Below are 12438 nucleotides of genomic sequence, written 5' to 3' on the forward strand. Positions count from 1 at the left end.
ACTAGAATCCCATCTGGTAACTGTCTTCCTTCCAACAACAGCCCCTAGAAAATCTGACATAACACTCCCTATCACTGGTTTCAACCTTTTGGCCAATACTTTTGATAAAATTTTGTAAATGCTCCCAATGAGGCTAACCGGCCTAAAATTCCTAAGCTCTTCAGCACCTTTTTATTATGGATTAGGGTGATGAAAGTAGAATTTAGGCTTCTTTGAAGTGCAGCAGAAGAATGAAACTTTTTTTTTGAAACAAGTAAAGTATTGAATTGTATTAAAGTATGAGGAATAACATAAATTACAGCCCATGTACAATGAGATCCTGTACAATGGGAATATACAAAAATGAGCCAACAAAAGGTCCAGGTTGCAAAAAGGAGAAAAGCTGGACAGCCCATGTACAGATTGCAGAAGAAGAATGAAATTCTGTGAAAATTTTCATAATGTCTTCTTTTAGAAAACCCCAGCAAAAGAATGAAATTCTGTAAAAACTTTCATTAAAATCATCATAGCTTTTCAAAAATCTGTTCCTAAAAGAACCATCAAAGAATTGGAAATTGGATAATTGGCTTACTACTTTGATATGATTAACTTACTCTAAGTCACCATAATTCTAAAGAAAAAGAAAAATGCACACAACTACAAAAAGTATTCTCAATCTAATCAAAACATATAGTAATTGTAGAGGAGATGGGCCGAATGGCCCATAGACTGTCATTTCATGTTATGTTATGTTTCTCTTCGTTATGGGCCTTATTTTGGGCCCATACTCTGTAATGTTCTGTTCTTTTGTATTTTTCTGCCCACTCAAGGGCCTCTCTGTAATTTATCAAAGATTAACACCTTAATAAAATGTTTAGAGTGTTAGAGTGAGGAATGTTCGAACCTCTCACTCTCTAACACTCATTGAAGCAGCTCTCTCTCTTCTCTTCCTCTCTTGTTTGCTGTTTTGCTGTTTTGCATCTAATCTCAAACAGTTCCATACATCAAGTGAACTGTTTTTCAACAGTAATAATAAAGACAAAAGTTAAAATGGCAAGTAATTGACATATCTAAAGAAGAGAAGATGGCTAAAGACCAAAAGGGAGTTAAAGAGAATGATACCTATTACAGTCTCTTAATTTTTTTCCTATTTGATTTCTACAATTCTTTGCTATGGTTTTTTGAGCCCTAAATGTGCAATTACATTTCTTCTAATGATCTCTTGAAGGTTTATTAATTAATTATATGTTTCTAGAAAACATTCCTATTTTTTTAGATTTTCAAAATATCTTAGCAAAATTAGCAAAATATCTCTGAAATTCCTCCAACTTTACATGACAAAATCTTCATCGATATTGAAATTATGAACTATGGTCATCACACAATCTTTTATCACTTTCTTGCTTTTCTCTTTCTCTAAAAAATTCCTTGCCCATATTGTCCATATCGAAGCTGCTCTTATACATCTCCACATAACTTTTCCTCTTTTCTTAAACCAAACAAAAGTAGACAGATCAAACAGGCAACTAACCTCTATTGGAAAATTCCACCTACACCAAATAAAAAAAACAACCATTCCCAGTATTTGTAGTAAAAGAACAGGAGACTAGTAGTGGAAACAACTCTCACCATTAGATTTGCAAAGAGTACATCCAACATACCTGGATGAACTATTTTCATAAAAAGCTTGTGATTGTTCACAAAGTATATACACAGAAAACTAAGCTATTTAAGCAGTTAAGAGTTAACAATGACTGAAATTTAAACACAACTCGACAATGACTAGAAAAATGAAACTCTTATGTCAGACCCCACAGGCAATAAAGCAAAATACCAGAATACAAAAATACAAACAATTTTTAGAAAAATCCAATTTTGTCTATCTGTCTCTTGCATTATGTTTGCCGAACTGAACCTGTTGAGAGAGCTGATAAGAAAAAGAGGAAGAAGAAGAGAGGAGAGTCTGATGTGTTCGAATGGGCACTATTCATCAGCCGGCCCAGTTCACTAATATAAGAGCAATACATAATTTACAATGAAAGGACCAGGATGCCCCTGATTAGTGGCCCAGTTCACTAATATAAGAGCAATACATAATTTACAATGAAAGGACCAGGATGCCCCTGATTAGTGATGGGACACCCAGTCTAATAAAACACAAGATACAATTAGGCCCAGTTACTAAGGCCCATTAACTAGAGACTCTAATACCCAGCCCAGACAAGAGAATAACAACATATCAGCCGAACCAACACTCCCCCTCAAGCTAAGCATGGATGTCAATCATGTTTAGCTTGCCCAGTAAGTCCAAAAATTTCACTGTGGTTAGCCCTTTAATTAAAACATCTGCAATTTGCATCTCTGAGGGAGTATAAGGAATGCAGAGTTCTCCTGTAACTATTCTTTCTCTAACAAAATGGCGGTCTATCTCAAATATGTTTTGTTTTATCATGTTGCACTGGGTTATTTGCAATGTTGATAGCAGCCTTGTTGTCGCAGTACAACTTGAGAGGACACTCAGTCTTCACTCCCAGTTCACCAAGAAGAATTTTAAGCCACAACAGTTCCGCAACACCATGAGCCATAGCCCGATATTCTGCCTCTGCACTAGACCTTGCAACAACATTTTGTTTTTTACTTCTCCATGTAACTAGATTTCCCCCAACAAAAGTGCAGTAACCTGAAGTCGACTTTCTGTCACCCACAGAACCAACCCAATCTGCATCAGTATATCCTTCAACTTCAATTCTATTGTTTTTTCTTAACAGAATCCCTTTCCCAGGGCAAGACTTCAAATATCTGAGAATTCTTTCTACAGCCTTCATGTGAGGAATTTTGGGATTGTGCATAAACTGGCTGACAACATGAACGGCATAAGCAATGTCGGGACGAGTGAGGGACAAGTAAATTAACTTCCCCACTAACTTCTGGTATCTCTCCTTATCAAGGTAGTCCTCTCCCACTGTCTCTGTAGACCATGATTCGGTTCTATTGGAGTATCTGTTGGCCTGCACCCCAACATGCCTGTCTCTTGTAGAAGGTCAAGGATGTATTTCTGTTGACATATATAGATGCCCTCTTTGGATCTAGCAACTTCAATCCCTAGGAAGTACCTCAGTTGACCCAGGTCTTTGATTTCAAATTCAACAGCTAGGACCTCCTTCAGTCTATTGATATCCTCCTTATCATCTCCAATAATTACCATATCATCTACATAGACGATAAAAGCAGTAAGTTTCCCATTCCACTTCTTTATAAATAGAGTATGATCTGCCCCGCTTTGAGTATAACCACCTTTCTTCATGGCTCCACATAGCTTCTCAAACTAGGCACGAGGGGACTGTTTAAGGCCATATAGTGCCTTTCTCAGTCTACAAACTTTTCTGCCAAATTCATAACCTGGTGGAGGATCCATGAATACCTCCTCATGTAGATCACCATTTAAAAAGGCATTCTTCACATCCAGCTGATGAAGCTCCCACGAGAAGTTTGCAGCTAATGAGAGTAGGACTCTGATAGTGTTGAGTTTTGCTACGGGAGCAAATGTTTCTTTGTAGTCAACTCCTTCATTTTGAGTAAACCCCTTTGCCACGAGTCTAGCCTTGTATCTTTCAATGGACCCGTCCTCCCTATGCTTCACGGTGAACACCCACTTGCATCCAACAGTACCTTTCCCTTCTGGTAGATCTACTAGTTCCCAAGTCCCTACTTTCATCAAGGCCTTCATTTCTTCATTCATAACCTCTTTCCACCTTGGGTCAGACACAGCCTCTGAGTACCTAGTAGGAACATGCACAGAAGAGAGAGCAGACACAAAAGAACAATAAGTAGGGGACAAGTGTGAGTAAGACACAAAATCCGCAATAGGGTATCTGATAGTACAAGAACGAGTAGATTTACGAAGTGCAATTGGAAGATCCAAGTCAAAGGAATTGATAGGACTACCTTGAGTTACTGAGGCAGGTTGATCCGAGTCCAATTGGTTGCTGCCATGAGTTGGAGGGCTCTTCTCCCTTCTATTGTAGGTAACTCTGATATCTTTCTGCTGCCTGTTGGAGCCTTTAGTAGCATTTTCCATATCACTAGTAGTAACTAGGCCAATGGGAGCCCCACTAGATTCAACTGGGATACCACAACTAGGAGGATCAAGAGGAGAAGATGGAAGATCCGAGGCAGAGAGGGGCACAAAGAAATGGGGAATAGAAGAATCAACCGGAGGGTCCTCTTCCATCCTAGTAGTCTCCCCCTGAAGAGGATCCGAGGAAAATTGAAAGTAGGATTGAGACTCAAAGAACACCACATCTTTTGTGACATATCTTTTCTTGGTGACTGGATCGTAACACTTGTATCCCTTCTGAGTAGGAGAATAACCCAAGAAGATTCCCTTTGTAGCTCGAGGATCCAGTTTTGTCTTCTTTGGATCCTTGACATGTATGAAACATACACACCCAAAGACCCTCGGTGGAAGAGAAAAAACAGGGAGATGAGGGCAAAGAACCAAAAATGGAGTCTTCATTCCCAAGACCTTAGATGGCATTCGGTTTATCAGATATGATGCAGTGAGGATTGCCTGAGACCAATAGCCTTTTGGAACCTTGTGTTGAAATAATAAAGCTCGTGTAGTATCCAATAAGTGTCTATTCTTGCGCTCAGCAACCCCATTCTGTTGGGGGGGTACTAGCACAAGATGACTGGTGAATCATTCCCGCATCCTCCATAAACAAGTTTAAGAATCTTTTGAAATATTCAGCAGCATTATCTAACCTGAATTGCTTGATTTTCTTGCCAAATTGTGTAGAATCTTTAATAAGTAGATCCATGTGCATCGAGAATAATGGTCAATAAAACTGATAAAGTATCGATAGCCATCCACAGAAACAATGGGAGGACCCCAAACATCAGAATGCACTAAGTCAAAAGGTGCTTGAATTTCATTACTAGAAGTTGAGTACACATTTCTACACTGTTTTGATAATTGACAGACTTCACAGACTAACTTTTGACTTGACACACCTTGAAACAATTCCGGAAACAACATTTCCAATGACGAGAACTGTAAATGACCTAGTCTAGAATGCCACAGGTGCAACTTAGATAATGACTCTACATTAGATTGACCACTAGTAGTAGATGTTTGAAGGACTGAACTGATGTCTGCATCCTCGCTCACGACCGCTCTCAATCGTTCTCTTCGTCAAACTGTCCTGAAAAACACAATGGGTAGGAAAAAAGGTTATGCTACAATTCAAGTTCTTGGTAAGTTTTGAAACAGATAAAAGATTTGAAGAGAGATTGGAACATGTAAGACAGATTTGAGGGAGATGTCCTTGCTTAGGTCAACCACTCCTTTCCCAGATATGGTAGAGAGGGAACCATCAGCAACCTTCATCTTGTCTTGACCAAACATTAAATGATAGGAAGAGAATAAGGAAGACATGTGAGTCATGTGGTCAGTTGCACCGGAATCAATAATCCAGGAGGCTAGATCAATGGAACTAGTTGCACTAAAGGCTGAAACAATACCTGATCTGGCAAGGGAAGTGGAAGCAAGAGAATTTGTCCTTAGGCGGGCCAATGCCCGACTAAATACCTCTACCTCATCAGCTGTGAAATCCATAGGCCCATGTCCTTGGGAACTGGTAGTCTGTCCCGAAAAAGAGGAAGCAACTGTGGATGAGTGTTTGGAACCTCCATCACTGTGACTTGCTGCTAGGTTCCCACTTGCCGAATGGCCCTTCTGGTGCTTCTTCTCTTTCCTCAATGCTGCTAGTTTCAAATGAGGGTAGAGAGCCCAACGGTTCTTTTTCACATGTTTTTCTCCCCCACAGTGAGTACACTTCAGGTGTCTCTTGTCAGAGAACTTGTTCCCCCTTTGGCTTGTAGAAATGAGAGTTGAATGTTCTATAGACTACTCTATTGGTTTAGTTTGGGCATAAACTTGCATCTCCTTCCTTCTCACCTCTTCATTTCTCACAAGATAGTAGACATGATGTAGATCAGGCATCTCATCTCTTCCCAGAATTTGGGACCTTATGTTCTCATATACCGGATCTAGGCCAACCAAAAATTTGAATGCTCTACCCTCTTCAACTTGTTTGTCGTGTTTCTCCTTATCTCTGGTGAGTGGTGATCCAACTCTTCCCATAATCCTTCTAATGTAGCAAAGTATGTAGCAACACTCATGTCTCCCTGCTTCAGGGCAGCAATATCTTGATTCAGTCTATAGATTCGGGCATTATTCTTTTTCTACCCATAGGTCTTAGACACCTTCTCCCATATCTTGGCAGCTGTGGAGAATTGTTGAACCGTCCTAGCTACCCTGGGAGTCATTGAAGCAAGCAGCCAGGACATGACTATAGCATTCTCTCTTCTCCAAACAGCATATTCAGCACTCCCTATTTCGGGTTCTTTCTTCTGCCCGTCCAAATAGCCTGTAAGATCCCGGGATGTGATAAAGAGAATAGCCGAAACAGACCATTCCCTAAAGTTGTATTCATCAAGTAACACACTTGTTATGGGTAGGCTGTGCAAATTAGGGTTCTCCAGATTATGAGACCTCCCACTAGTCCTAATATCTCTAGAAGAAACTTCCCCAGATATGGAAAACATCTTCTCCGACTTGCAAGAGTACCAAAATTGTCACACAAGTTATGTGAAACCTCTTCAGACTTCCGGACCTTGCAGCACTGTAATCTCAGACCTGAGGATCTGTTTTAGGGCTGTAATACCCTCCCCACTCTGCTGTACTGCTCCACTCACTGCTGTCGCAAGCTGCCACTAACAATTGAAGTGCCGAGCCAAAAAAAAAAAACTCTGCTGCGTTTGGCCACTGTTGCCGCAACCCTGACCTAGCTGTTGTGGCTTCTACCACACCAATCACTGCTATCACAGGTTAACCTTCACCCACGAGCTGCTCTAGGACTGCTGAAATCAGTCCTCTCTTCTAGATCTGTTTTACACAGATCTCACTTAGCCGAATGGCTACACCTTGCTCTATGTATCTCTTAGGGCATCAGCTACTGGGACTAACTCCCCTTGGGCCCTACAACCAAGGGAAATCCTAGGTATAGGTTCTGCTGTGTTCTACGACCAGACCTAGGGTTTCTTTGCAGTACCAAGATAGAGAGAGGTGCGAGACAGCTGTTGCAACCAGGCGAGAAGGGTGTTCTACGACCAGACCAAGAGCTCTGATACCATGTTTGCCGAACTGAACCTGTTGAGAGAGCTGAGAAGAAGAAGAAGAGGAAGAAGAGAGGAGAGTCTGATGTGTTCGAATGGGCACTATTCATCAGCCGGCCCAATTCACTAATATAAGAGCAATACATAATTTACATGAAAGGACCAGGATGCCCCTGATTAGTGATGGGACACCCAGTCTAATAAAACACAAGATACAAGTTACTAGGCCCAGTTACTAGAGACTCTAATACCCAGCCCAGACAAGAGAATAACAACATATCAGCCGAACCAACACATTACTCTCCCCTCCATTAAGTATCCTAATCCATGTTTCTCATTAATAACTACTTTAACTATAACATGGTTATTTTTTAAAGAAAACCAAGAATATACTAACTAGGAGTTCCCTAATTAAAAAGTGATAATATCCATTACTTAAAATTTAGTGACGCATAGTTTTTAATAAATTTATTGATATTGATAAATGTAGGAAGCAATAACAAATCCCCCTAGGCCAATTGTAGCTCTTAACGGAGAATCCAACTTCTCCCCAAGGGTAGCAGACTACATGGAAAACTGGTTTCTTTCTTCATGGATTATTTCCCTACTTCCATGCCTGTATCATATGACTTGCTGCAACTAGAGGACTCTAAAAGAGCAAAGGAGAAGCCCAAAGAAAATTGTATTGAGGTGGAAAAATGTAACAAGTACATAAGGATTTACAATTTGACAGAAAACATGGCTCTTGATAGAGCATAACAGTGGGACAAGATTATTGTAGCCCAACTCAAATAGTTGGGGTTAAGAAAAAGTTCAGTTGAGTTAAGCAGTATCTTATAAAATACTGAAAATGGTATTTAAAATAAATACATTTTCAATCTATTTAATTATTTTTTTCCGAAAATGTTTGGCTGAAGTTACCAAAATTTCAATGCAACTCCAAAATTAAACTAAAATTGAAATTTTGCAAAGTTTCATGAAATTCAGCAAAAATAGAACCATGCTTGCAACCACAAGATCATTTGTTCATTCACATTACCCAACCAACAACATACAGGTATACATATGTACGGACTAATGATTATTAATAATCATCAAAGTTGTCATCATCTCACTGTATATACTAGCAGTTGTGCATGTGCCAAGCACACAACTGTTATACTTAGAGATTCAACAGGGGAATATGGAAAAAGGTTCAAAAGTCCTAACAGCTGATCATTTAAAAAAGAGGGTTCTTAAGATTACAATCATATATTATTTATGTCAGAACAGTGAAGAGGACATGGTTCATCTGTTCATTAAGTATAAGACAGTTTCAGCACCATGGTATATCTGGGGTTTACTCGCATCAATCAGGCATTCCTGTCTCCTAAGGAGATCTTTTCCAAGTGGCCTTAGATCCAAGGAAGCAAGAAGGCTAGCATTTTTTGGAGTTGCATTGCTTTTCCCTTGCCTGCTAAGGATTCCGGAAGAAGAGAAATAAGAGACTTTGTGCTGCTATAGGACTAGGAAAGATGTTGATTGTTTGGGCACTGGTTCATCCAGAATTTGTGAATGTTAATAGATCAGATTTATAGAAAAGTTTTGAGAAACAATGGATTGGGTGAATTTTGTATCTTAACTACTCATATGAGCTTCTAGAGTGCCACTCATCAGCCTCAAACTGTTGTATTCACTTTTTTCTCCTTAAAAAGTATTTGTGTTTACTATCGAAAAAAAAATACATATTCAACATCAACTTCAAGGTTAATTCAGAAAAATGTAGCAACAAGCCAGGTGAACAAACTGAAGTTCAGACAACAAAATGCACATTTTTTATCAGCAAATAAACATTTATTTACTAATTAATTACTGATTAAAGTACATGACAACAACAACAACAAAATGAGCATTGTTTGTGAGTATAAGTCCACTCAATGCATGCCTTTGAGAAATAGTTAGCTTAAAACCTTGTAGACTTATGGATCAGATTAAGGGTCTCCTTTTGCCCTAATCACCAGCTACTGAAATGTATTTTCATGTCCATTGAGCTTTATGAATAAAGATTTGCTAAACTAATTGGTCATCAAATGGTATACAAGCCATATCATTTCTTTTACATAACAGATATACTAAAATGAGCATATCATGTTGAATTCCATGTATTCAAAACTGTTAAAACGTAGTTTATGGATCAAGCACTGTAACAGTGCAAATAGGATTGTCTCAAAGATGGAAAGCTTAATTTCACTATGTGAAACTCAACAAAACTGAAAGTAATATTCCTTAGTCAAGTTGCTTCTGAGTTTCAATGAAGGTTACTACCAACTGCAAACAATTAAAATTCATGGAAATGACTTAACCAAAACATTAAAAACTCATTTTTCTACTTCACATGGTATTGAGAATTATGATAACTTCATTAAGTTATTTTACTTATAAATATTTCTCTTCTATGCTCTACCATATGAATAACATCTTAACATGTGATAATTAAATGTCATTTTTCAAATTCTTTCCCTTGCATTTGTGGGGCATGGATAATTCATAAAATCTTGATAAAATTCAAACAAGAGAACATAATATAAATTCTCAACAGGTCCTTGCATCATTTAGAAAGAAAATTAAAGAAAAAAGTAAAGAGTTGTACCTCTCTAGGGCCATATACTGCAGCTATAACTTTAGTATTTCCCATCTCAAATGAAGCAGAACTGCAACAAAGACAGGCATTATTCATACCCACTTAGTTTCTCACCTCTCATAAAAGAATAAACAAAATATATATCTAAAATATACATCTCAAATTATATTTAATAGTTTAAATGCACAATACATTCAAGAAAAAAGATTTCATCTGTATATTCCAAAGAAAAAAAAATAATTGGGTAATGACAAAATACCCATCTGCCTTGGCCACAACACCAATCTCTGCACGGATCTGCCTCATCTGCAATGCAAAATTGATTCTTAAACTTTGTACAGAGAAACAAGAAAAACTATATTTTTCTACACAACAGAGAGAGAGAGAGAGAGACTTACTTCCATAGGACGACGGCCATCTAAGCGAAGCCCTTCAGGGCTTACAAATTCCATTATCAAAAATGTGTTAGAGAGAGAAACCAGGAGGGATTTTTGTTTACAAAAATATTCAACTCCTTTTTTTCAGACTGGCTTCCTCACTTGCTCAATGTTTTAGCAGTGAAACAGAGAAGAAACTGAGCAGCATATATGCCAAACCACCCAGAATAACTAGTGGAGCACAAATCAACAAGAAAACCCTAACCAGTAGCACAGGCTTCCTGAAAGTGGAAAATAAGATAAAGATCAATTCAGCAAAGATTATATTTTGGGCAAAAAAAACAAACCCTGACCACAAGCATATTTGATCTTGTTCACTCTTTCTCTGGAAAAGAATAAAATTCTAGAATAAGCAAGAAATGGTAGAATGAACAAAGTTTGCTGCAAACCAATCATTTTGCCAAAACACCAAGACAATAATTGAATGAGAATGAGTGAGAATGGAGATGTACCAGTGTTTTCCTCTATGTTTGCTTCCTTTCCAACAGTAAACTAAAGAAGAAAGTAAATCACCAATGGTAAAGCAAAGAACGGAGATAACGTGGATGTTCTCATTTGCCTCCCTCTATTGTGTGTTCTTGTTCTCTAACGATTGCAGTGATGCAACACCACTAAAGGTCGGATGAGGGTTTCATGCTGCAACGGTCAAATTAGGGGTGGCAAATGGGTGGGTTGGGTTGGGTCATCTTACACCTATCAAAAAAGAGATGTTTTTTGATACACCTAGGTGGGTAGAATAGCAGAGGAGCATCAGGATGATCAAGTGGGAACCTATAAGGGGATGACAAAGAAAGCATCAACAAGTTTTGAGTTTTTTGACTGACTTTTGATGCATCAACAATTTAAAATGCATGTATAAGTTCAATTCAAATTGCATTTACATCAAAATAGGTTATCAGAAAATTTAAAAAAAAAAAAGTATCAGAAATTCCAGTGCTAGAAGGCCCTAGTGCATCACAATTGGTAAAACCAATTAAAGGTTCCATAGGACTAGCACTAGAGATTTTGCAAGGAATCAAGAAGTTACAGTAATTACTCAAAGAACAACTTTCTTTCATCCGGATGATGATACATCCCTTTGCCATCATATTTACAGAGAACAGCTCAAAGCTCAGACCAAATGATACTGATTTCTTTTTTTATATAGGCAAATGAAAAATAAAACAGAGCACAGCAAATAGCAAAAAATTAAATTCAGAAAAATAGAAGAAATTGGAAAATTTTAAAAGGGACAATTTTTGCTTATTTTGATCAGTTATCGAACACGAGTCCATCTCCTTTTAAAGTGGAATACGAGTATATGAACCTCCAGTGGAAAAGAGAAAAAAAAATAAGGAATCACCAGTAGAAACAATCTACAATATAATGTCGGAGGTTCTTTATTTTAAGAAAGAATAGATTAAGGAATCTGAACCAGACAGAACTAAGAACCCTGGATTACCACTTCTGTTGATCCGAAAAGGAGAATGAACAGAGAAACACCAAACGACGTCTGAGACGACGGAGAGGCGGAAAGATGTCTGAGACGAGGGAGTGACGGAGCGACGTCAGAGCCGAAACCTTCGAACAGACCAAACTTCTGACCTCAATAAGAACGGCGGAGGTGAAAAGTTGGAGGGAAGCCTTCGAACTGTACGTCTAACCTCACTGTCACTAGGAATGGCGGAGAAACTGTGGAAGTTCGAATTTCCGACTTTCGAAGCCTAAACAGACCGATGAACCCTCGACCCAACCGGCCAGCCCACTCTAACCCTCAACGTACCCGCATTGACCCTAACAGTCTGTTTGCTTCGTGCGATCAGACGAGAAAATAAGAATATTCGCCTTGTTTTGGACGAAAGAATGGGATATGACAAGAAGTAATTTTTTAAATATCCGAGACATAGGGTCTTATCACTAGGGGTTTGTTTGTTTGTTCTGAAGTCTGACATCTAAAAATATAATTACATGAGGAGGTATATTGATATGGGTGAATTTTTCTTTTCTCTGAACTCTAAATACTGAGAAGATTGTTATGAATTCTGAATTATGAAAATTATCAAATATCCATTTTGACCCCATATATGAAAATTTTTGTTTGTCTTTTTTGTGAGTATCATTAAAAAGCAAAAAGTTGTATAATTGCATTTTAAGAAATAAGAGGAAACGAACAACCATTTTTCTCTTACAATTAAAATATTCTTCTTAGGAGATAACAATTAAGAGAAAACGGACAAGCCCTAA

The 12438-nt window shown here is 38.2% G+C and overlaps 1 protein-coding gene across 2 annotated transcripts in view; it reads right to left on the reverse strand.

Annotated features, from left to right (window-relative positions):
- LOC104603249 (exosome complex component RRP41 homolog) overlaps positions 1-12149 on the reverse strand; it is a 50813-nt gene extending 38664 nt beyond the window's left edge. Inside the window, exons 1-4 of one of the 2 annotated variants that reach the window (XM_088898819.1) lie at positions 11657-11883; positions 10177-10436; positions 10038-10084; positions 9788-9848 (exon numbers count right to left, since the gene is read on the reverse strand). In XM_088898819.1, coding sequence (XP_088754945.1) covers positions 9788-9848; positions 10038-10084; positions 10177-10230 — 162 coding nt within the window. In that variant the 5' untranslated portion in view covers positions 10231-10436; positions 11657-11883. Of the gene's footprint in view, positions 1-9787; positions 9849-10037; positions 10085-10176; positions 10437-11656 lie in introns of both variants that reach the window. The other variant, XM_010267226.3, reaches the window with a different exon arrangement.
- Between the last annotated feature and the right edge of the window lie 289 nt (positions 12150-12438).

This window comes from Nelumbo nucifera, chromosome 2 (genome assembly GCF_055504915.1).
Source record: "Nelumbo nucifera cultivar China Antique chromosome 2, China Antique-T2T, whole genome shotgun sequence".
NCBI classification, from domain to species: domain Eukaryota; kingdom Viridiplantae; phylum Streptophyta; class Magnoliopsida; order Proteales; family Nelumbonaceae; genus Nelumbo; species Nelumbo nucifera.